Source organism: Empidonax traillii, unplaced genomic scaffold, assembly GCF_003031625.1.
Source record: "Empidonax traillii isolate 1590-97213 ecotype Southwest subspecies unplaced genomic scaffold, ASM303162v1 scaffold136:size1122602, whole genome shotgun sequence".
In the NCBI taxonomy this organism is placed as follows: domain Eukaryota; kingdom Metazoa; phylum Chordata; class Aves; order Passeriformes; family Tyrannidae; genus Empidonax; species Empidonax traillii.
Genome location: NW_020955329.1, coordinates 358,057 through 385,397, shown reverse-complemented (window position 1 = coordinate 385,397; position 27,341 = coordinate 358,057). Strand labels below are relative to the sequence as shown.

The window sequence follows — 27,341 nt, the reverse complement described above, 5'->3', positions numbered from 1 at the left end:
TGCCACAGTATTTCTGTTTTCACTTCCAAAGTTCACAAAATACTCCTCATGATTCCTCAAAATATATGGAAAATATTTCACTGCAGCATAGTCAAGAGATCATGTTTCCGTTTCCTTTACAATGTACTCAGTAAATATTTGTGTTGTATTTTTATAAATGGATCAAAGCTAAGAGCCATGATACCACCTAAGACAAGGAACATTTCACATCCACAAATGTCACAAAGTACAATCCTATACAAATTCAAAGTAGCGCAACATACTCTGCGTAACTGTCTGAACAGGTCTCTCTCTTCCAGTCCTGCACAGGTAAAAAGTGATCTAGAGATATACTGCCATCCTAATCCTTACCCTCTCAGCCTTCATGGTTGACTTACCCAATGGAAGCAGCAAGCTGGGACATATGACTGGAACAACTTACTTTCAGCTGACTGGAATAGAGGAGGGATCAGTTTGCAGCATACCACTTTTTGGCTGATGTCATGCAACAAAGAACTATGTTTTCCTTGGAAATAAACTGTTGGAAAAAAACCCTGCAGCTTTCAGCAACTACCCATACTGTCTTCCACAGATTCTCAATGTTAGCATATGCTTGCTAATGAAACTAATAACCTATGCTCTAGACAGTACTTGGTTGTTTATAAATGTGAGATCATCATTTATAGCTTGTTATGATGCTTAAAATTAGCCAGAGGTGCTCACTGTGGGCAGCATGAATCCCATTAGGCACTTCCTCTGTCTTCTATCCATGGCAGCTAAGTTTTCCCAACAGGAAGACTGTTGCTGACTACAGAAATTTCCAAAACATCTCACACAGCTGGCACCTAAAATAAACTTACTTCAGATTGCCCTTCCTTCTGAAGCAAACTCTACGGTCGCCAGGATTATAGGAAGAACAAATAATGAGTAGCAGTAAAATAATTTCAATCTTTTGCAGGCCTTCAGTTGTTATTTTTCTTTCTAAAAAAGATGCTGAATTAATCACTTGTCTTTGTGAAAACAGTCTTCAACAGCATAAATGACTGCCTACTGTTTATTTTTTCTCAGCAAAGCAAACACATATGTGTTCTACACACAACATGTCATGAGAAAAGCTGAGAATTTTCAGCACATCTTCTGGTACCTGAGGAAGCCCAAGGTAACCTCCCTGGCTTCCTTATGTTCCTTGGGACAGACACAGAGAAAAGCACTCAGGCAACAAGTGACTGTGGAGCTTGTACCTACACTCACACTCTGAAAAAGTGTAGCACCAGACAAGAGATGAATGCCAGAGGAAAATACTGCTTCCAAAGGTCAAGTAAGGTTCCAAAGCACTCAATGCTTAACATACATCTTGGGTAAAACTTTAGCTCCCAACCAATGCTAAAACACTGAAGCCTTTCCACACCACTCCTCTCATTTTAAACTTCCAATTAGCAAATACTTCAAGAAAAAGCTACATTTCTTTCCTTAAGGTTTTTCCAAAGAATAAGTATGTAAGTCTCCAAGACCCTTTTTAAGCCAAATGCAGGAAATAATTAGGTTTTTCATTCCTATCCAGTTAACCTAGTAATGTTAGGCTTCAGTTGAAAAGCCCAAACTTATCTGCAAGAAGCAACAAAAGGTGGTAACAAAGCTTGAAGGTAAGACTCAGTACACCACCCCTCTGGTATTACAGGTAGCCTCTCCTTCAGTATATCCGCATGTATTGCCAACACCTCTAACTGGAAACCTTTCTGTGAGACAGCCACCTACAGAATTTATTCCTTCAGAACATGAGCAAGCTATTATAAAATGATTGCACACATATATGCATGTATGTATGGCACATCAATTTGTGACTTTTGCCACTTGTTTACCCAAAATCGGCTGTAATTATCAACTGGATCCTTTTACTTTGCAGATTCAGGGTAGCATAATCCAAAACAGGCATATATCAAATAGTTACTGTCAAAAATTTCTCTACTCAAGGAAAGAAAGATGCTTCAAAAGAAGGATTAACAATTTGATTAAATAAAAGAGGATTGAACTCATGGAGTTGATTTACTTCTAGTTTTACATTCAAAATGGAAATATCAGGACACAGCATTGATTACAAGACAGCTTTCCAAATAATATACAGAACAGCAAACCCCCATTCATTTTTCCTGGCTACCTTTTTTTGAGACCTCAACAATCCCTTTCACCAACATACCATATGATCTTGTATATTTGATGATATTTATTAACTAGCAGATGGGATTATCTAAGCACATTAAACAACAGGTACCTAGGAAGTATCTCTTTTACTTCAAAGCAGTTGTTTAAAAAATACACAAATTTTAGAAGTTGTTGGAATTTATATTCCAACATTATTTGAAAAAGCATCTCAAATATATTTAGGCTGCTACTACATAGTAATAGGTATTTACTTACAGCTCTTGCTCTCAAGCTAAAATCTTGAGAGATTTCACAGATTTTTCAATCAATCAAGATCATTTGAAAATCATGATCTTACTGGCACTGTAACCTTGATCCCATTTTTAAAGCCCAAAAAAATCGCAGAACAACTTTACAAAATCAAACATATTTTTAATGACCATTGCAGAAATTGTTTTGCAACAGATATTCCAATTCAGCAAGTGTTTGCTCTCTAAGTAACTTTATACATATGAATGATCCTATTTGTCTCAATGGGATAACTCATACACAAAAAGTTATTTCAGAGGTAACTCATAACTTAAAATTAATATGGAAGATGAGGTAATTAAACAACTACAAAGACCCTTCTATGGCCTTTTCTAATGTAAAAAAAAAACCAGTTTAAACATGTATGAGGCAGCATGACATATCTAGTTAAGAAAATATCATATCCTATAAAATGCATATTGTACAGTACTAATGGTGTCCCTAAAAAGATATCTTAAGAATAGTTAAATGTATTTTTCTTATTAAAAAATTTCTAAACCCAGAGTTGTACTTAACAGTGGCAGAATTCAGTCTCACTGATGAACGACTTAGTGAATTTCTTTTTATTTTCTTGCTCTGATTTTCATGTGTTTGTAAGTATATTATCTTATACTCAGTAGTGAAATATCCGCTTGTTGTGTCTTGCCACAATTTATACCAAAGTAATATAACGATGTAACAGAAATTAGAACTTGGCACCATTAACATTACTGATGCATTCACCTTGTCCTCAACCACAATGTCTCCTAGACACAATAAAGGTGTAGCCAAAGATTTATCCTGCCAATAAGATATAGTTATAGGTCCCATGAAGATTACTGACACTGAAGTACCAAATATGTACTGGCCTTGGACTTAGCAGATAACATGCCAGTTTTGAGACACATTCAAGTTGACAATAAATCAGTATCACAGTTCCAATAACAGGAAAATATACCTTAGAGGAATTTTTTTTCTGTTAAAACATTCTACTTCTGAGTTAGCTATTAAATGGTAATGATAACAATGGACTACGCAGTAGGGGGTTTTGTGTCTGAAATGTGCAGATATTTTACTAGAAGGCTATTTTTAAAAAAACTTATGTGATTTTCAACTACACTGTATTTTTCCCTTAAGTCAATTTTGTCTTAATAAAAAAAAAACCTAGAAACTCGAAACAAAATATGTATTAGTAGTAATATTATTATGAATTGTACTTGTTTTCTATATCTGCACATGCAAACATTCCTACAGACTCCATAAGCCCTCCCTTTTGCGATAAAAAAGCAATGCTTATGGAAAGCTAGAGAGAGCAAGGTGCACTAGTTAAATACTTCTGACTAAATTGTAAATGTAATTTTTCTCTCCCTCTCAGAACTATCTTTCAATGCTTGCCACCAAAAATTCCATTCTGAGAAGTTTGTCAAAAGGGCTTCAATTTTTCAGGGTGTATGCATTATACCTATTTTTTTCAAGCACCCTTTTGAACTTCTTTTCAATTTTCTGTTTTTGATGATAGTCATGCTGACAACTTTTTTTGGTCCATCAAATTCTGTAGTACAATTACATGAATTTACTTTTAATAAATTACCATCTTTGCATATATCAGTCAAACCATGAAGACTAAACACTTGCAAATAAAATGCATTATTAATTTAATTGTCACAGCCTATTTAGCTAGCTTCTATTAGTATTTGCCATAATATGCAATGTATCAGAGAGCAGAATCAAATTCAAAACATAAAGAATAAACTGATTATATTGTCCTAGAGAAATTAAAAAATAGCAAGCTTGCAAAATTATAATCAAGGCATTAATGTTTTACATAGGTAAGAAAACTATGTAACTTAATTTATAATATCTTTATACCCAAAGTGATGGTTTAACATGCTGAAGAAGGATTTCTTTGGTTCCTAAAGCCATTAAAAGGCATCAAACTCTCTCATAATAGGAAAGGAAAGCAAGAATGGTTTGGTATTTACTGCATTAGATCACGTGGCTTAAACATCCCCCATCACCAGCGAGGGACTGCGACTAGAAATTTATATTGTTGTTGTAGCTCTGCCACCACTGTTTGATGCTGCTCTACATTAAGCTGAAGTGCCACCTAAAAAGGTATTGTGGATAAGAAATACTCAAAAGATGGACAAAGAAATTGCAAAAGAAGAGGTTATGAAGTCACTCAAATATCACTTCTTTATGCTGGCCTAGGGGCAAAGCCGCCACAGTCTTTGGGGTAGGGATGTTGCAGGTGTTAATGGGGCTCCTCTGCTCCTCAGGCAGCCAGGGCTGCGAGGGCTGTGAACCTGCCACCTCACAAAGGGGTGGCAGGCGAGAGACCCTCCCCCCTCCTCTTCCTCCTACTTCTCCTCCTCCTCCTTGCACCATGCTGGTGGGCCAACCAGAAAGCCTTTAAGGAATATGGGAAGAGATGGCGAAAACTGAAACAGCCAGAAGATTTTCAGAACAAACATGCAAACAGAAGCCAGCAACAACTGATTTGGTTTATAGCATTCCGCTTGTTTAGGAATTCATTTCAAGATGATGATCACTAAAAATATGCCTCTCAGGCTAAGATGCTATATTTGGAAATCTATTGTATGCATCCTTTATTGTGCACATATTCACTAGGGTAACGCAAGTTATCTCTATGTTGTATTTATGATGACTGTACAGTAAGTAACCCATTGTAAAAGAAAATATTAGTATTGAATGCTTCCAGTTACAAAAAAAAGCCACCAGAGCAAAACATTTTTTGTAATTGTTGTGCTATGACAATAGATAACCAATATAAACTTTATTATGATATCTGCTTTGATGAAACTGTAATTGTTGTTTCAATGCATCATTTTGTAATTTAGATTAAATACAATAACTCAAAACTCTTTAAATAATCACGTGTTAGGGATATTCTGGTTAAGCCCTTCACAGAGGAAATCTCATTAAAAATATAAGCACCACTTAAAACAGTGCTTAGTCAAACTAAGGTGTATATGATGTGTTAATTTAAAACTACTCTTAGGTCCCTCAGTGATTTAAGTGTGATGAACTTGTGAGGAAAGGGTCTAATTGACTACTATTTCCAGTGTCTTTAACAAGAAATGAACATGACCCAGAAGGAGCTTTGCAGTCTTCTATAGTTCCTAGCTGTCATTTATTTTCCTCTTCCTTCATATCAAAACAAGAAAATACTCTTTATTTATGAAAGCCTACACCAGAAGAATGAGTTACAAGGCAGTAATACTTGAAACAGCATTAAGTATCCAGCAATGAACCCCTCCATCTACCCAGACTGAAAGAGAATATGTGATCTTTTGGCTTTCCAAAACACATCAATTTTCTAGTTGCCCCAAAAATTCAATGAAATAGCAATAGCTATGACACAATGTGCCCAATAAATCTGAAGCAAAATCTGTTTATCTGCAAACACAATGACATTTACTTTGTAAAACACAGTTATATTTTAAATCACAGAAAAAATAACCTGATTGCAAACAAAGTTTGAGAACAAGTTACTGTACACAGATTGAAAAAATAAACTAATTCATTTTAAAAATGGTCAAAATAATAAATAAATATAAAATAATAATAAATAAAATACAAAAAATAGTCAAAATACAAATCTCCCTTCCTGCCCAAGAGTGCTGAGGAAATTTTCTTTTTGAATCCTCTGTTACTTTGACCTCATTGATCAACGTGAGACTTAGAAAGTCATTTTATAAACCTATGAGCGTCAAGGTCATCAAGAAAATTTAAAAAATTAAAAAAATATTTGATTTCCTACTCAGAAGGTGAGTACCTTTAAAACTATGGAATTTTTGATAAAGTAATATCACCTCTCAAAAAAACACCCCAAAAGGTGCAAATCCTACAGCTTTTACATAGAATTCCTTTCTACAGACATGTCAGAAGCATCATGAGACCACTTAAGCATGTTGGCTCTCCCTTCGAGTTGAGGTAAAAATCCAGATGACTTCACTGTGGGTAAGCTAAATATTCCAGAAAAGGACTCCACATGCTGTATAGGATAAAACAAAGAAGAATTTTAAAGTAGTTTACCTTTCTTTGGGTGTGCCAACTCCATGCTTGCCCAGTAGATGAGTATTCAAATGCTTCTTCATCACAAATGCCACCCTGTCAAACAAATAGAAAATCCAGGAAGATTACTCTTTTAATTAGAGCATCTTACACATTTTACTGATAATTTAGTATATTTTACCTAAATAATATTTTTCTTATATTATAAACTAACACAATTTTATTTACACCTTTGAATTTAAGTCTAATGGGTCCATCCTGAAATCCTTCTTCATTCAAGTAGTTCCATTGTTTTTAATGAGCAACATGAAAATACAGCAAAATCAGATGCTTTAATCACTTTTTATGCTGGTCAAACTTCATTGTATTAATTATTTAAAGAGATACACAGAGAAACAAATTAATAGCCTTAGTTATTTTACAGCCTTGCGGGAAAAAAAAAGGAAAAAAAAAGGTGAAGCACATGTTCTTGAATACACCATGAGTAGGAATATTGTTCAAACTGGCAAGACATTCTTCAAAGCACCAACAGCAGCAACAAAATACTACTACCTGGCATTATATTTCTACCAAACACAGATAATTTACTTTCATTTTAGCAACATTCGTAATGAAACAGATAGGAGCCTATCAAGCACCATTCTTCTGCTGATAAGACCATAACATCAATTTAATTATGTCATGTGACTGCTTCAAACAATTTAGATATCAGACTGAAGCTTCAAACTAAAATGGTTCTCTTGATAAGCAAAAATTTTACTGCTGCAACTTTCAGTGTGAAAAGGGCTTGCAAACATTTTTGTTAATTATGTATTACAGCTGTCCTTCATAAAGTTAATTACTAATAGCTGAAAGGCAATAGACTCTATTTGCATATGTACATGAAAGGCATGACATATGCAAAAATATGATTTTAATTAGCATTCCATGATATGAAGGGCTACAAATCAAACTGGCATGTTATAAGATTTTTAACATTAAATGCTGAATTCATCTGGACGTGTCTGCAGTAATGGACAATGGAAAGACTGTAAAACACCAGCACTATGGGGTATAAGAGCCACAAAAGCCAAGACACAGTACTTTTCCTTTACAATTATGTTAATGTAGCTTTCTCTGTGTCTGATCTACTTTGGGCACTTGCACATTATTACGAGAATCTCTCTTGTGCATCCCTTAAGGTGTAGGAATATAATACTGCCTTATTTAAATACATACAAAAAGACATTAAAAAACTATCTTAAATACTTTCTCCTACACAATTTATAAGTATGGTATCATAACCTTTACCACTGTGAATTATCTATTACACTGTTGCCATCATTACTATGTAAGTGTCATCAGAATTTCCGTACATAGGGAAAATAACTGTAACTATAAAAATTCTGTTCTAATAACAGCATAAGGCATACATAACATACTGCTCTTGCTTTTCGACAGAAATAATATTTCCACATAGCTGTGAAATACTTGCATTTCCTGTTACAAACTTCCACTATCCTTCTCTAAAAGAAAAATAAACTCAACAATATTACTGTGAAAGGGCAATGTGTCGTCAGAGTTGTAAAGGGATACTTTACTATTTACATGGAATATAAAGATCCCAATCAGCTACAGAGTATTTTTAGGGAAGTGGGTTTTGTGTACTTGAAGCTTCCAAAGGCTGACCATTTCATACACCGCCCAACTGCAGGGGGTACAAACATACCTTTCTGCAAAATCAAACACAAAGGCTTTGTTAATAACATGGAGCAATTAATCTTGCATTAGCTGCCTCCTCTTTGTTGTATCTAGGTTCTAGTAACCATTTTGCTGCTGTTACATAGCACTGATAAAATGAACCCTGACTCAGTAAGCATCTCAGCACCCAGTAACATTTAAGGCTTGAAGACTTCAGACGTGAGGAGTGCAGACTGCCTCTGTACAAGTCTGGAGCACTCAGCATAGCTCAGGAGTAGCTCCCCACCTTACAGAATCAGGCCTTAAAAATAAAACCAAACTTGTTATTTTCATAAGAAATTGAGAACAAGATGAAAAAATATTACCAACAGAGACAGCACTTATTTAAACAAGAGGCAAAGCCTAAACAACCTTGTCTGGATGCTGAGTTTGAGAACAACCCATTAAACTCCAACAACAACAACTAAACAGCAACAAAAATAAATTAACAAAAAATTAAAAAGCACACACACACACACGAAAAGAGACAAGTGGGAACTATTTGGTGGTAGTAGTGTTTGCTGGCTTTACAAAACAAACGCAAAAAACAAATGCAAAAATGTTTTCAATGCATTCAGAACTCTGGGTTCCCAAGCAATTACTGTTATAGTAGTCAAAAAATAATGGGTTTATCTATGATATTTACCTCTGCTGAGGGAAATCAGTTATTCCTAAGCTACTGCTAGAATTGAACTGATAGACATGACTTAGCCTTGGCCTTTTAAATTAATCTTAAGGGAAGTTTGACTGGTACACATAAGGACTTAAGGAGGGAATGTTTTTAAAATATTTCAAAAAATGTTGCACTGATACATCTTCAAATCAAAGGGAATCTTTCCATCAACTACAGTAAGCACCCATTCAGGTTTCACTGAATTTGTCACTTCTTGGTATTAAATCCAGCGAAAACAGAAATATTCAAATGCTAAAAACTAACACATTTCAGAAATGCATCAAAACGGAGTAGGAAAGGCCTGTAATCGCCACACTCTACTGTTTCCAGTACATGCAAACCAGGCCAGACTAGAGGCCTGGAACCAGTTTTACAAACTCTGATCTGTCAGAAAAAATTCATCCTCAACCCACATGAAAACAAGAAGCCCAGCTGCTCTCCTGAGGGTCAGGTCTCGAAAGACAGAAATGTCTAGCCTATACATGCAAGTCATGGTCACTGGAAATTCCCTCCATTTGTTAGGAAGATTGCTCCTAGAAGCCTTCCCTAAAGTAGAAAAAGGTGAGTAGTGGGATTTCGTTTGCTTGCAGTAGCATTATGTTGGGTTAACTTTTTTAGTGATTTTCATCTCCTCTGCTCCCCACCTGCAACATCCCCAGTCTTACACACTTTATGTTCAAACTTCAGGATAAATTAAAGACAAGTTGAAAAATTACACAGAGCTTTAGAATAGCATCTGCATTCCCTATGGGCAATTTTTTTGCACACAAACTATAAATAAAAATAACTTTAAATCATAAATACATGAGCACCTTTCCCAAAATAAGTTTGCAGAATATTCTGTTTTCATTTTACAAGAATTGTGGCTTTGCAGGAACGTGACCACTCATATTTGATGGTAATCTTCAAACAGTACTTGGACTCACTCTCAGAATGCCTGTAACTGATTTAGAAGCCTCTACAGACTTGTCTTCAGTTATAAAAGAACATTTCAAAGTACAAAAGAAACAAAGGGACTTCTAATTCTAGAAATAAAGAAACATATTGGACAATCTTTGCTTCCACTTTTTATTTTAGTGTAATACAAATTCTTCAGCATGTACAATGTTTATCATCACAGTAACCAAGGAATATGAATAATATGTCATGTATTGTCTCTTCTCTTATTTTCTCTGCAGGGAGAGAACTGTGCTCTGTGAAGTATCTTGCTATGAGAGGGCAAAAGATTTTAAGTTTTATTATGTTTTGAATACATAATAGCTCTTTCCTTTTTAATAAGTACATCACTGTGTTAGTGAAAAGCCTAGTTAAAAAAAAAAATAACCTCCCCAACACACACAAACCAAAACAAGCATTCTGGGCTATAAAGTCATGAAATCTGTTCTTTCCTGAGGGTTTACCAAGTGCTCACCCTTGGCCTCAATCCAAGGAAGGAGCAAAATCTTACCTCAACCAGAAATACACTTGAAGCCACATCAACAGACCAGTCATCTTGTAACTGCACATAACTGCTGAGGAGGACCAGCATGAGAATTTATTTTTGTGGAACTCTACAAACAAGGTATCCAGCAGTTGATGTGCAATTTTAAATCACTTCTCAGTGGATACATTGCTCTCTGCAACTGCTCTTGGAGAATTTATCTTACAGACAACAGTGTTCAATGACAGCAGAAAAGTCCAGGAGAATAACAATGAATATCTACCCTTTATTCATATTCTCAATATCCTTTACATCTCCTTTAAACTGTCCAAAACCTCTTTATACACGAATTTAATTATGAGGATACAGGTAAGCAACTGCATGACCTAAGTATGGAGGATGTTTTAAAAAGCTGCTTGAGAGCCTTTAAAAAAAAATTCAAACCCACAAACAAACCCATGAGAAGCAGAATAGAATGCTATTATTTTTAAATTACTAGTATTTAGTGCTTGGTTTCAGCACAGGTCTCAGGAACACAGAAAGGATAAAATGTTTACCATTTTGGATAAATCACCTGGGAGAGCTGACAGCTTCAAGGAATAACAAAAAAAAGGATCTCAAACTTTTATATACCATCACAGAATATGATGAAATAACACATTATTCTATCTGCATCCAGTTTTGTTTTATGTGATCTGTGCTTTAATTTCTGTCCTTGCATCTCCACATAAGGTAAGAAACCAGAAAATCAAGGCAAGCTTCAAGATAATGCCAAGAAGGGGGACTGGGGTATGTTCAGGAAAGTAAGTAACAACATAGACTCTTACTACTTTAACAAAGTATTGTTGTTCTTTACTGTGCCTTGAAAAACACTGTGAACCCTAACTGTTTGTAGCTGAATGTGTGGTTCACAGGAAGTCATACCAACAGGGGTTGCAACTAGTAAGAGAAAGAAATGGTGCATTTTCTCGAGGAATACCATGACTCACATGTATTTCAGAATGTTCAATAAAACTTAGATATGTAATTACAGAATTCTGCATGCACTTAAGTAGCACATGTGCTACCCAGAAAAGTAGAAGGTCACATGTTCAAATCAGCACTTAGTCAACTAGTATATAAAAAGCCTATGCAAACTTAAAAATCTTCAAGTTTTTAAAGTCTCCAAACTATATCAAAAGTTGTTATCCAAATCCCATCTCTCCATCAGGATTTTGTATTCAGCAGGTTAACTTTAGCAACAAGAGGGTAGAGGAAAGTCCAGAACTGTCCATAAAGCAATGGTTTTCTATGAACAAGTAATCTTTCTTGCCATGCATCAAAAGTCTGAATTCTTGGGAATTTCTTCAAGTCCGTCATTTGTGGACGTTTGCTGATGCTGAAGGGTCCAGACTGGGGCGCTGATAACTCTCTTGCATGACTGTGCGCAAGGGACTCAATTTAAAAGAAGTATCTGGCAGGGCAGACTCTGGTGTGGAAGATATCCAGTAGTCTGAAAGGCTTCATGCCCTTTGTGACAAGATGTCAGGTTCAAGTAAATATCTGGCAGGGCGAAGTCTAGTGTGGAAAACATCCAAATATCTGAAAAACTTCACGGCCTCTGTGACAGGACGTCAAGCCTAGAACCCTGCATAGGAAAGATGGGGTTTTGTCCTGACTCATTTACCAGCCAAATGAAGCAGGTCTTCTTCTTAAGTTAAAAAAATTTAAAAAAATAAAAAAAAATAAATCACATTTTAAAAAGTTAACAAGTCATGTGTAATCATCCAGTATGCGATGCTGAGAGTGCTGTGACACACTGACTTGTACTCCCTGCTGACCCCATGTGTTAAAGAAGGATATGGCTATTTTATGCTCCCCCCTCACTAACACTGGTAATTAAACTGGAAAGTAAAACGCATACATCCTCATCTTCAAGAGCGAGTAATTTGGCAGACTGGAAAATTCAACCTTTTTCTCTCAAAAAGAGAAATCAAAAGAGTTGAAGCAAGTCAACTTTGCCAGCATTAGCAAGACAAAAAATAGAGTGCCATAGGAAGACATGGTGCTAATTCATGGAACCTAAAGATCAACATAACTTTGGAATTTCTGAGATTTATTAGTCTTTCTGCCTAAAGTTTGATGGTTGGATTTGGGGTTTTTTAGGGAGTTGTTTTTGTTTGTTGGGTTATTTTACAATTTTCCATGCAAGGTATGTTTCTTAATTATTTATTAACTTTTCAACTCTTCCATGGAAAAGTTTTGCTGCTGAAGTTCAAATCCCAACATTTTCAATTGATTTTTGTGAAATCATCAGTGCAACTGATTACAGCCTTTTCTTCTAAAATTAACTCATCTTGTTTTTACTGCTAACTGTAACAGGTTAGCAATGAAACTAAGTTGCCCAATGGGAAAAAAAAAAAAAAAAAAAAAAGAAGATAACAACTTGTGTTAATGGAACACCTGTACACAGCTTGCACCCAAGGCAGATTTAAGTATCACAGCAGCTACTGTTCCTGCCTTGCTTTGAACAGAATGACAGACAACAGGATTGTTCAATGACCTGCATCAATCTCAAGAATAATTTACTACTATATCAGACAGATCATTATGGATGAGTTGCACGCTATCAATCAATCGACTGTGTTGTTCCTGCATATTCCTGCATCTATCAACTGGAAGAGAGAGACATCCCTCAGCATATTCTTGTTGCTCTCTGCCACCAATCTGTGCCCCGCAAGATGGGAAAGAATTATTAGCCACATGGCTGTAAAGTAGTAGCAATAGGCACAATTATCTCTTCTTACATATTCTGCTAGAGGAGACTTGGGTACAAAGAAAGAGCAAACTAAATAAAACATAAAACACCTTATACTGTTCCACTTAAGCTGATCTTGCCAACCAAAGTTGTAGAGTCCTCTCACCATCCTATTTTTAAGAGAGGTATGTTACAATGTAAACCATTGAGGACAGAAATTCAGTTCGTAATTGCAAGGACTGTGGCAAAAGTGGAATATACTGGCAATATTTATATTATTTCCTCCCTTGTGAGGGAACTCGCATTCGTTATTGCATGACTCACCTGAAGTTACTTATTTTGTAACTGAAATAAAAAAAGGTTTTCTGTAAGTTAGCTATAGTTCCATTCTGAACTTTATTGGCTTGAGGGTTTTGTGCTGTGGGGTTTTATTTTAAATACAAAAAGTACCCTTCAATGGCAGCTGCACGAATAAGCCAAGTCCAGGCAGTGATAACTGTTATTATCATAAAGGTGAGTAGAAACCCAAGAGTGGAACTGATAACTTTTCAATCTGGAGATACAATAAAAAGTGATAACTGTAAGTAAACAAATAGTGCTCTACTTTTGTTTGCTTAAATGAGCAGACCTAAAATAGATAAACAGTTGCAAAAACTTTAAAGTCAGGTGTTCACTCTAAGGAAATCACCTTACAAATATATGAGAAAATTAGTACTGCTACAAGAAATGTTTATTTCAATATTCAGAGAAGTTAATGAATGTTAAGTGATAATGGTAGACAGCAGCAGTATGTAATTACATTTCTAAATACATCTTACCAAATCACTTCTAAGTTAAAAGAATCACATGTTCTATTAATTTTCATTGGTTATCAAGCATCTGTAACTGTCACCTCTAACAGGTGTTTGGTAATCTAACAGCTGCACAAAGTACTAAAAAAAAGAAAGAAAAAGACAGAATCACAATGTGTTTTCTCTAGTGCCACTATCAACCACAACGCAGAACCTCTTTGTCTAAATTCTGAAATGCAACCTTAGGCTCAGTGTTGGGAGTGCCTTGCATTTAAGAGGGATTACCACCAACATCCAAAAGAAGGACACCACCAGAAAACATACTTGCTATGCTAAATGAGGCTGCAGGAGTGCTTTAAACATAAATGAAGTTTACAACTATAAGCACTGAGATCCAAAATAGTGCTAACCAACCCTGCCACCAAGACACTGCTTATGTCTTTTCTTTTCTCATGATTTGCATATCCAATATTTCCATAACTCTGGTCCCTCCCTTTTCCATTCCTTTTACTTTCCTCAAACATTGGCCTGTCTCCCAGCTTGTGATCCAGTCCATTTCCTATCAGGATCAGGACTTCAGATACAGAATATGATGCAGTAGGCATCGGTTCCATGTATCATTGCCTTGCATCTGGAAAGCAACAGCAAGCTGAACAGGCTAATATTTAAAGGGAGTTCTTTAAATACATTTAATCATTTGGGAGAGTCAGGTGAACCACATGTCTAGGTGCCCTGAGAGAAGTTTTGAAACACTGGACTTTCTGCAGACAGTTTGTACAGAGCTTCCCAGTGATTCTAAGGAGCAAAGTCTGTGCCTGTTGAATGTGCAAGAAACAGTCTGTAAGATTATCTCAAAGTAAGGATGTTTCAATGACTTTCTACTTAGAATTGATAGAGCCAAGCAAATATATTTAATACTATGTTCTTCCTGCATGAAAAGTCACTTTTGATGTAGCTTCTTCCTGACTGCTCAGAAATTGCACTGCAGACTGAAATATCAGGTTTATGCAGAGCTTCTACAGGAAGAGCTATCTTGACAATGAAATCCTCATCATCAAAAGAATATACTCTTGACTGTCTTTAAAAGGAAATTAAAACAAATCCAAAGATAGTTGATTGTGGGCTAGAAAACATATAGGGCCTGCAGTAGCAGTGCCACATATATAACTCAGTCAATTCAGCAGCTACAGTGCCTGTGGTCTTTTGCAAAGTTGAGAGGTACCAAGAAAGGAATGAGATGAATAAATTGGTCACTATCTGATGACTGAATTGCTCAGAAGTCATACACAATCAGAAGACATACAAAATTATTATTGACAATTTCCCCACAATTTGAAAATGCTGCTGGTGATAGATGGTGGCTGGAGCGAACTCTCTGCAGTCTGTTTGATCTGCGAGAGTAGTGAGAATCTTGCCCTAGGTCTTTGCCTGACATAGAAAAGCAAGTGCTGGTTGATTTGTTTATTCCTGAGACTTAAACTCAGCTGTAAAACATATCCTTTTTGCCTTACATCCATGCATTCCACAAGACTGTTTGACTTCAGGTAGAAAGCAAAATACTTCAAAATATCTTTCTGTCAAAGTAGCTGTATAAAAATAGTAAAACTGTGACAGCAGGAAGTAATCTGTAACCATCAGTAGTACCATCCACATGCATGAACCTCTAACAAGAGGCTGGTCAAATGAGGACTGGTTCCAGGCAAAGAAAAGAAGAAGGTTATCATTTGGACCAGATAGGTTTCAGTCCAGAAAAAATGCATCTGTTACTTGTATATCTATAAACACATTTAAAGCACAAGGATAGTTCCAGTTTTCCTATTCTAAGGGCTCTTGAGCCTGGCCATTGTTACCTCATGGACTAAGATCCACAAAACACACTGTCATCAGAACAACCTAACACTTGATTAGCACGTTTGATTAATGTTTGATTTTTCATTGTCAAAAGACATCATTAGCAGCTGAGCATAAGTAAAATCTTAGAGCTTTCATTCTCAGCTGGCATCACAGTCTCTTCAGATATTCCCATCACATCCATCCCCAACATTTCCCAAAAGTTCAGTGTTGCAATAACATCCTCCTCCTACCACTGAAGGAGGAGGAGGTTGACAGAAGAAAGTAACAGTCCCTCAGAGGAAACCATGATATGCAAACCAGACAGACTGTTAGGCACTATCCAAGTATTACAGATCTGCAAAAGTCTCTCAAGTTATGACACTGAACATAGAGTATGCAGATGATATTAAGAGCAACACAAAAGTCTATCCAAATGAGAATTCCATGTGGTAACATGGCATTACTCCACTTGTCCCATAAGTGAATGGTAACACCTCTCATCACACAGACTTAGTAGGAGAATTACAAATCACTAAAGCTGCCAGGCAAAAAATCTGGTGTTTCTTAGGTTTGCTTCTGATGTCCAGCAGGACTCACTTCAGAAGTCCACAGCCAGGACTGAAGGGATTAATAGAGTACTCATCTGAGATATAATTGTTATTGAGGCAACAAAGACAATAAAAAAACTCACTGAATTTAGAAGGATGTTTACACACACACACAAAACCAATCCACATTCTTACAGTCCAGTATGGATGTTGCATGGACTTGGTAGGAAGACTGTAATTAGTCTGGAAAAAACAAAGGAATGTAGATCAGACAAATCAGTACAGTCATAAAGATTATATCTGTGACACAGCAAAAGATGTTCTCTGGCAAAGAATACTCCAATCCCAGCCAGCACTGAGATTAACTTTGACCATTTCTGGCCACAAATCAAGCATGAGAGATACAGGAACTACATAGGTGCCCAGTGGAATTAAAAAAACATCTTTGATCTCAAGGCCCTGGATACACCAACAAACACATACTGGGTTCACATGTGAATAAAGAAATGAAGGAGAAATCAGTGTTTTTGCACATAAAAGCTTATGGCATGTTATCTAAAAAAGAAAGAAAAACTGATGAATTACCCAAAAAGATGCAATGAAAGGAATGTACACTGCTAACAGGAAAAATTATAGAACTTCAGTTTTTATACACAAAGTGACAGCCTGGTCCTATGAGGAGACATAAACCATATCTTAGAAAAAAAAAAAAAAATTTTCAGTCTCACTGTCTTCCTGAAATGAAGTTTCAATCAAAGGGTTTTTTCTTCTTGATCCATCTTGTCATTGCAACCACAGCACCATAAAGCCTCGTCTCAAGGACCAGCCTGAAATGACGGGATTCCACAGGTCCACTTTCACTAGGAGGAGCACCTGACAGCAAGGGTGACAGAGGTACCAACACATGCAGTGTTACTCCTTTATTCAGCACTGCATCACATTTTGATTTTCATGACTGTGTTCCTGTTAGAGCACTGGAATTTAGTATGTTCAAAACTGAGACATGCATACACAAAAATACTTATATGTCCAAACGACCACCTGAAATCCCCATATTTCCTGGAGCTTTGGAACAGAGCATGTAACCACTGACATGCTTAGTTTTGTAACAGGATGCGAGTAAAATGGCTCTCACATTGAAGCAAACACATCCCCACACTGCTTAACCTTTGAGACACACAGGGCTTGCTGCATTCAACACATCAGAAGGGCTGAGTTGCCCCGGGACAGTTTTCAGACGAGAAAGGCCATAAATTTTAGGCAGTTTAAAAACATTCTGCAAAGATTAAATACATACAAAATGCTTTCTTATTTTATAGGAACAGAAATGAGAAAATAAAAAAAAAAAAAAAAAAAAAACACCCAAGCCAATGGCTGTTCTGTTTCTTTACAACTTCTCAGATTAGAGAACTCCCTTCTAAAAACCCACTATTGATGACATGAAATGTCTGTACCTGGGCAGACACAGAGAGAGAAATAGTCTGATCGATGTGCAACTTTTAAAATACTGAATAGTAGGCAATGTTATGTGCAACACATGGCCGAATGAATGGATGGAATTGATTTTATAAAGGAGTTACAAACAAAATACTCCAAAATATTAACCAATAAACACATGCCGGGGTGGAAACAACCTATTATAAAATTACTATAAAGATCCTCAAACTGTTCAGGGGAGAAAAAAGTCCAATTTTCCACATAACCTGACAGAGCAGAGTTTTCTGCTTATAAGATCCAAGGAACCTGTAAACCCAAGGCTCTAATTTTCTTATGGCGACTGTGTAATATTTTGCGAAGTAAAATTGACTGAGATGGAAGCTATTTTGCATGGTACAGTGGCGATGGCTAACAAATGAGAGTTTTGTGGGCTGAATGTTAGTCCCCTGCCTCATCTGCCACCCCTAATGACAGCAGCCACCTGCTGTTTTATTGTCACAGCTGGAGCCGGTTCACACTCCTTGGTGCTGAGCTCTGCCCATGAGCGCCAAGCTCTCGCCTCGCCTCATTACTTTGATGAACTTTTTATGGTCAGCACCCATGAAGACCTCATCTAGGACTATACAACCTAGATCGGCTTCAGGGAGTGCTTCCAGCTAGCATGAGGTGATAATACACAGTGACACCACGGCTGCTACTGCCTGTCACTTAGTCAAGTCACTGTACTTCTGGCTCTACAGGGCCCTCAACAGGTAAAACGCCATGAAATTCTTCTATATAATAAAGTTTTTTCACATTGCAATAGATAGAGATCATATCCTGCTACCAACATTCAGCTTCTCAAAGAAAGATATTACAATAAAAAAATGTATCATGCTGTTTATTGCATGTAACTACAGAAAAGATATTTCAACACTCACTAGACATAAATCTGCTGCCTTGCTAAAAAAAAGAAAGCAATTGTGACAACCACACTACACTTGATTAACACCACCAAATAGGGAAAAAAATTACATGTATTTTACAAAGGAAGGACCATTTTAACTCTGAGAGCGGAAAGCACAGTTATCCAAATGAATCCACAGTGGAAAATGATATATGCTACTTCCCTCCCACCCAAAACCCCCCTGACACTTTCACATTTATTACATATGAAACTTTCTCAAATCAAGCTAACAAAAAAAAAAGGCCTTTACATATTTTTTTTAATCAAAGCAGTCTGTTACTATTTTCTGCTAATTTAAAAACAAATAGAATCATCCTTTCCTTTTCAAATTTTTTTTGTACTAACAAATACTCCAAATCTCCTGAGCCTGTACACAATTTTAAACTTCATCAGAAATTCTTTTATTGACACATTTAGAGCAAACTGTTTTATGCTTGATCACTGAAATTTAACCCCAGGTTTACTTTCAGCAGTAGAATAATTATTTTGGTGTCAACAGAGCTTTACATTTGCCCATATTTACATATATCATTAAGATTAATATATGTGCTATTAATAATAATTTCATTAACATTCTGAAATCATCAAATAACATTTTGACTTTTGAATGGCTGTAGGCTATTATAAGCCTAAAAACCAGAACATTTTCAGTATTCATTGTGTAGCAATCCAGCCGATCAGTTTTGACAAATTCATGCAATGTTATAAGCCATTAAACTTCATTTTGTTTCACTTAAATATTCCACCTAAAAATAAAAAGCAACTGTTATTTTTTGTACAGACACTATGATTTCCAATAAATACTAGCTCCCATAATCCTCCAAAAAGAAACTGGTGATGGATTGGTTTTTTTTATATTATTGATATGTTTTAAAATTTATCATATAATTTTTAAATAATATTTTTGAGACCACTGATCTAGCAAGAGTTAAACATGTCTAATATGTTATAGTCCTTCTGACGAGGTTGCAGAGACCTTGTGCTTCACATAAGGCACCTACACCAAGTAGAACCTTAAAAATGTGTTGCCAAGACAGATCACTTATGCTGCATTTCTGAGAATTTTTTAGGCAAGCCCTTTGTTATTAGTGCTTTTTAAGTTTGACCTGAACTGCAGTTGAAGAATCAGAAGAAAATAATGATTCATCTAAGATTTCTATTCACCTAAAAGCTGAGCACCACTCAGACAGTACTGAAAAGTATTTAAGAAACCTGGAGAACACACAGAACCTCATGTAATTAGGGCCCATATTATATGAGCAATCCCATTAAATATAAACGACACCAATTTCTCTACCAGTACAATTTCCAAAAGTGCTTGTCTTCTGCACAACAAATTCAAGAGGACCTCTTGTGATGCACAGTGACACATGGATCACATCCTCGGGAGAGTACAACAACAGAAAACTGCTTTTAGAACTTCTTTCTTTTGACTAGATCACGTGTTTGTTAAATACACGATTTGTAGGACTCATTTCATATCCTTAAAAATAAAATATCAAAGATATCAGCTTGACCAGTGCAGGTAAGACATTATGAAATGGACAATCTGCCTCAGTGGAACAATCAATGGTTTCAACAGAACTATCTCATAATGGTGTCAGTAACTAAATAGCAATGGCTGAGAGATTTTTTTTCTTCCTCTTCTTGATGCTCAGTAGTGCATCAGCTGTGGTATTGCATGCTTTGTGATACGGCACACTTAATTCCTCTAAAGCGTTTCAAGTTTCTTTTTTATCAATCCCTAATCCATAAAAAAAAAAAACTAAAATCACAGTTAGCTAGGCATTTATTCTCTTGTTATAAAGGAATTTGCTAAAGGATGCATAGCTATCCAGACTAGCTATATTTGCTCTCTGCCTTACAAGAAAGTAGCCTGCATGCATGTATAAATATTTGGAAATATTTTTCCTTTGTAACACTGGCTTGCCTTGGCATTATGACTGTGTTTTAGAGTTGTATTCTAAAATATAACTTCAATTTATCCAGCTCTTACAGTTCACTGGTCTGTAATTCTTAATATCCTTCTATTTTCCACCAATTTTAATTTTAGTAGCTATTATTTAAAGTTCATTTTCCATGCCCTTTCAATTGTGATTTTTTTTCCAGTGTGACAGCAAACATCAGTGTCATTTCTGATGGTGACTTTTATTGGAATATGAAAAAACCCAAAACTTTAAAAGAGAAGTTATCAACAAATCATCAGACAGCAACAACTTGTGGTCAGTATCAAGAGCTGCATGTGAACAGACAGTCTCGAGGTGACAGGATTTGTATCCAATTACTAATCCCCTGAGCTATTCAGCCCCCTGAACAATAAATGTCTATAAGCTGATCCCTTAACCCATCACCAGCTGGTCATGCTACTGCATTCCAACATTAATGACGAAAAGGGAAACACCTTACACTTTCTATTTAAATCTCCACGATACAAGATAGTCATGCTGGAAAATCCCCAGACCTCTTTTCTCATCTAATGGATCCTACAAAAATAGGAATGGGCATATAAAATTACACAGCTTAACATAAATATTCTGTCTTCTGTACTTAATCCAAGCACACAAAGAAGCTTTCAATGTACAGATTTTTCCTTGTACTCAACAGAAAAAAATGTTGATCTTAACTTCTAGGCCTGCTGTTAAAGAACAAGGTATCCATATGAAGGATATTGGAGACATTGCTGAGGAACTGTTCACCCTTTAAAAAAATATGACATCTGTAATGCTGCCAGTGTCAGGCTGGGCAATTAGCCAATTAAGTGTGAATAAGAACTGCCAAGAAACTATTTCGTTTTTGTCTTGGAATATTTGTGTATCTGTGAGCTGGTGTATGTTTGTGTTCATGCATCAGTGGAATCTGGTTGTTCACGCCAGGTTTTCTTATCACACTTTTCTGCCTCTTTGAACTTGCACATTCCTGTAATACAGAATGGACATGTGTCTGCTGATAATGTCAACATACTCAAGTTCACAAGGAGAGATTTTGTATAACTAGATCTAAAGTAGTCTTTGTGTTCATTACCTGACCCTGTCTGCTTATACAACACTAGAAGAGCCGTTCAAGAAAGAATCCAGTACTGCAAAGCACCTCTAGGAGATGTAAAAGACAATAGATGTGGAAGGAATTAGCATCTGATTACAATATTCCTGACTAAATACTCTCCTAAAATAAAACCCCATTTTTACATGGCATCTGAAGGAAATTCTCACTTCTCAGAGCAGACTGGGTTCAATGGGGTGCTGAGAGCATCCTGTTATCTCCCTAATTTAGATCTCATTATGCTTTAGACTCCTGTACATCATCTAGGAAATTCCACTTGGAAATGTGAGTAGGTATAAAATTATATCTCAAGCACTCCAACTAGGTCTACAGCATAGAAAGCCTAAAGACATATCCTGATTTCTATCTTTTCTATTTTTCTAGATTTTTCACCTTTTTTTTTAGGGGCGGAAGGGGGAAGATGGCGGACTGACCTACCAACTGCAAGCCTTTATTTTAATTAAATCACAAAAGTATAATCATTCCAAATGGAGATCCTTCAACTGTTTAGTTATAGTCATTCAAAATTAAAATCAACACAAAAAAAAGACATACACAGTTTACAAATCAAAACTGAACAGTGCCAAGTATAAATGGAAGTATAAAAAAACCCTTTCATAACAATTCAGAACACAGATATTACCTGGCATTGAAGCTACTTTCTTGAATACCTATTAGAGAACTTCACAAATCTTAACAGTACTGACAACTCATTCAGAATTCACCATCACTTACACTAAAAAAAACACCTTGCTTTTCAAGATGTATTTAAACAGCCATGATTAAAACTAGTATATGTTGCAAAATTGTGAGCACATTTACTTATTTTAAGGCCAGTCAAAGTAATTACCTAATATTGCTGTCTCTAATCAGGTATTACAGAGGAAGGTTTACGAGTTAGTAGAGATGGCACTGATAACAAACTTCAAACTCATAGTCTCTTTTATCATGGCATTACATAAATGAAGTGTGTGAGTGACAATCATTCTTACAGAGGGATTCACAGCCCAGCCTGCTTTTCCTAATAAATCCCACCAGTCCAGAAAAGAAGAACACCGTGCTACCCACAGCACAAGTTAACCCCTGGATTGGTCAGAACATGCAACAGTTGTTGTGCCTAAGGCTGAAGCTGGTACAACCACAACACACTGAAGATCTGGCTCCTGCCTGCTGTGTTTTCTGTGTCCCCAGCAGCTGTGCTGTGGAGGAACCTGCCTGCAGGAGGGCCAACATTACTGCTCAAGACCTCCACCTGAGAAGGTGTTTTTACTCTGTTTTTACTAAATGCTATCACCTTCTCCACGGATACCCTCAGCTGGAGATATTCAGAAATGGGGCACGTCACCACCTTGTTCTTCCCTCTTCTGGGACACAACTCTGAGCAGAGAAAGGGCCAACATCACTACACATCTTTGCCCTTGCTTTTCATACAGTCTGTGCCAAAGAGAAAGAAGGGCTAGCATGCATTCATTGAAAGAAGTGAACAACCAAATTATTTTGAGTATTTTCCAGGTTAAAATGGAATTCCCTTTTTCAGAATTCTTTTTGGATTTTGCCATGCACATTTGCAGCTCTTTCATTTGCAGTTGCCAAAGGATTCTGCTTCTTCTTACCACTTTGGTAAGTATATACACAACATTTCTTCTTACATTTCTGAGGATGCATCATTAAAAATTGTATTATAGAGCACTCAGAAATTATGTTTTTTCATTCCAGTAACAAGTCAGACTGAACTGAAAATATTAACTTTAAAATTATTTTAAAATATTTTGGAAGACTTTATATTTTTATTTCCAATGTATCTCTAAATTAAAGCAAACCTAGTTCCTCCCAAGAAGAGAGCAAACAAGTGTAGGTTTCACTACAGTACACATGATCTAGATACAAAGGTCTAATCATAACATATTTATCATCATCTAGCATTTGGCTTGTATATGATGTCCACAGGCACTTGTAGTGATAGCTGTCAGACTGCATTCTTTTTCTGGCATAAATGAGCATAACAACAAGGACAAGAAATGGAGTGCAGTATAAAGTAACAACACAGCCTGGAATTTAGCCCATAGTAAAGAAACAGTCAAATTCATTATCAGCCTCAATGACGGAGGCCCATGTGTGCAGTGGCAGAATATTTCAGAAGTCACCAAGCTTCATGGGGCTTGTTTCTGTTAAAGATGCTAAAAAATGTTCAAGAAATACAGTACCATTTTCCCTTCCTTTCTCTTTTACCATATGAGATATCAGAAAATCTTAGTCAAACTAAGCATATTCCTAGAGAAGGTGATCTAAAAGGACATGCCCCATACTCCTTGCATATCAACTGCTTGTTCCACTACTGTTAAAGCATATTTGAAGTAGTCTTTTCCAAAAAAAGCCCCATCTTACTCTCTTTCAAGGAAAAAGGAATATAAATGAATGGTGGTGGGGGGGGAGTGGGGAGAAAAAGGATTATCAGTGACTAGTTTTTTTTCAAAGGCATAGCTCATATTTTAATATTCTAATTTAATTTGTCAGTGACCTTTTCCCCCCCTTGGTCTGCTTATGGTCAATTTTCTATTACTCCCTTTTTCATTTCTCCACTGAACTGGAGATATTCCATATCAGTATACATGAAAAGATTTTCCAAGTCTGCATCCATATCTCAATCTTACTTAGAGGGAAATCACAACTCTGAGATGCAAAGATTCTAGTCAACTCTTAAAAATGCAAACTTTATCCTCCCCAAAAAATGATAAAGATCACGTAGTTGGAGAGGGTGGGAGAAAGCAAACCAACCAAACAACCCAGAAAGAAGAGAATATTGCTGAGCCACACATTGCATTACAATGTAGTAGTTAGGGGAAAATCAGCCAATAGCATTACCCACAACAGTCTGTGGTCCAGCAGCACATGAGTAAGTCAAAGTACTTCCATTTAAACTGGAGGTTCATCTCTGCTTGACAGGCAAATGACAGAGCTCATTCATCATTCAGAAATTACTTGGGTTATTGACAGTGCAGAGAAAGTCTCTTATTCTTTACAACATTTCTGAAGAACAGAGGCCACAACTGGAAAACACATGTAATAGGATTCACCTCTCTTCCTCAGATCACACTTTCCTTATTTTTGTTTTTAAAAGATTATTACATTTATCTATAAGTCAAGTTCCTGACAGATAGTTGTTTCCCCTTTTTTTCGCATTCTGGGGTGAACGTGTAACAGGTAAGAAATACCTAGTCCTTTTCTGCAGCAACAAAGTGCCAAACCCAACTTAGCAGCACCTTATACAGCTAACAGTTTCACTGCGATCCAAAAGCCAAAGTCACTAATTCCATTAGTTCCCAGGGAAGTAATGCATATTTTTTCCTGAGAACCTCTTGATTAAAAGAGAGATGATCAGATGTAACCAGAGACTGATAGCCTTGAACTTTTTTTCAGTCCTTCCATCAGCATATGGTACCCAGTCAGTTTTATCCATCTGATGAGTAGTCACACCAAACACATACAGATAAGCATGAAGAACACCTGCTAAAGCTTCAGAAACAATATGATACAGAGTATATTTGCTCAGCAGGAAACTGAAAAAATGGAAAACAGTTAATCCTAAAAATCAGAGAACTGCATGCCTGGCAGAACACATTGCAATTCTGATCTATATAAACAGGGACAAGTTAAAGGGCATCAAATCTTTAAATTCTCTAAGTTAGTTACACTAAGTCCTATACTAGTTAGACTGTTACAGTAAATCCTTAAAATAAATATTATTCAGCAAAGGTCATGACAATTCGTGCCGTATTTGTAAACCCTTGGCCACCTGGAACAGGATCAAACTCATTCAGTATTCTTGAGAGCCTGTTCTGAAAAGTAAACTTTGTATTGTGCATACATGAGGAATATATTCACCTGAAGGCCTATTCATAAACAAATATGTAGTCACCTATGGCAGTGACCACCCTCAAATTCATTTTTCATCTTTACAGTTAACAAATACTTTTGATTACTCAATACATATGTACATATGGATGCATAATTATATATTGATTAGTTTAGCTTTTAGCATAACATATGAATCTATTGAATTTCTCCAGAGTAACAGATAACATTTTTTAAAAATTATACCAATAGACCATTAGCATTACAAGTGAATTTATTTTCCCCAACAGTGCTAAAGATATGCAAAATTTTCATTTTTCAGAGTTGCATAGTAAATGATTAACACCAGGTCTGCTCATTATCTTGCTTAACAAAACTTCTCTAAAAACAAATAAATCAAAAATGCCTCCAACATTCCTGAATAAATAAATTACAGACCTGTTCAGTGGCAGCAATGATATTTTAAAAAGCTTGTGCAAGCTTATTGTACAATTTTATGACAAAACTGCAATTTATAACAGAACTGTCCACTTTTTTTATTTTCTACACAGTTTTATTCAAAGAACTACCTTTTGTGACCCAAGAAATTTTTTTAAAGAATATAAGGAGAACACTCACTGCCTCTTTTACAATGGGATTTGTAAGGAGAACTGCAGTTATGTGAAAGAACTACTGTCTACTACTAGATTCCCAACACTCTGTATGCACACCTTATATTTTGTATTAGAAACACATTTCTTGTCTCAGACTTTAGAATTATTTTTCCTTCATTGCATGTGGAAACTGAAGTCAGTCTGGAAGTAAAACACCCTACATTTCCTACTCTCACTGGGAAAAAAATACCAAAACAAGGAACCTCCTATTTTAAAGGTTTAGTAAATTGCCTTCCTACCTTAGTTCTTATGTTCAAAGGAATAACTAATTGTAAAATATATTTATTTATGGAGTAAAACATTTTTGTTGGTTTTGCCAACAAAACTGTATTTTGGGGTCAAAATAGCCATCGCTGAGAGAAATGCACATATCACAGAAAGAATTTCCTCCTCAAAAGAAAGTATGGAAAATAACATTTGTTGCCGCTGTAGAACAAAGAGCAAAATGAAACACAATCTGCAATGCAACCATAATAAAATGAAACTCTTATCTGTTGCTAGTTCCCTACCAGCCCACAGATTTTTCTTGGTGTTAAAAAACAGCATGTAAATTAAGGTGACTGAAACATGCTTTCAGCGAGCAGAGTAATATGGTAGCTATTCATCACCTGAAGTCATAAAACACTAGGTCTTGTCCTTAGCATATTCTAATGAAGCCTATCATGCAAATGAGAGTGACCTTTTCCGTGCATTCTGCAAGTTCACATTTATGTGAGGAGTATATATAGTTTGCCAATACAAACTAGCCAAAGACTGCGTAATTACTGTAATCAATTAGTAGTTAGTGTCGCTCTGCTCATTTGTGGCTAATGTCAGCTAAACCATTTTTGAGAAAAGCACCCTGACAGCCTCTTTCTGTTGTTTTTGTTGCTGCTGTTATTCTGGAACAAGAAAACAAGATACACAAGTCAAACTTCTCAAGATGGAAGCATGGTAGCATTTTTCTAAAATGCTTTCTCTTAAGGTGAAAATTAAAAATAAGACCCACTCCTGCGATGGGTAGAGATTCCCCAGTAAAGTTACATATCCTTAAAATGACATTGAAATTTTCCGCCTGTAAAATGAAACATTAATATTTAAATATTTAAATGAAGGACACTCACCCATGAGGCAGTTCAGACCAAGTAAGGAAGACTTGGTGGAACTTAGGCACTCTTTTCAATGGATGAGTAAACAGGCCATACCCTCTGCTCAGCAACAGTCTATTTTGTAGACAGTTATGGATAGGAAACATTACTGGAGCTGGTAA

General features: G+C 36.2%; 1 protein-coding gene across 3 annotated transcripts in view; it reads right to left on the bottom strand.

Annotated features, from left to right (window-relative positions):
- Nucleotides 1-27,341, bottom strand: part of ZNF407 (zinc finger protein 407) — a 337,647-nt gene that overhangs the window by 197,610 nt on the left and 112,696 nt on the right. For all 3 annotated transcript variants that reach the window (XM_027883907.1, XM_027883910.1, XM_027883909.1), the window contains exon 5: nucleotides 6,466-6,540. In XM_027883907.1, coding sequence (XP_027739708.1) covers nucleotides 6,466-6,540 — 75 coding nt within the window. The remainder of the gene's footprint in view (nucleotides 1-6,465; nucleotides 6,541-27,341) is intronic.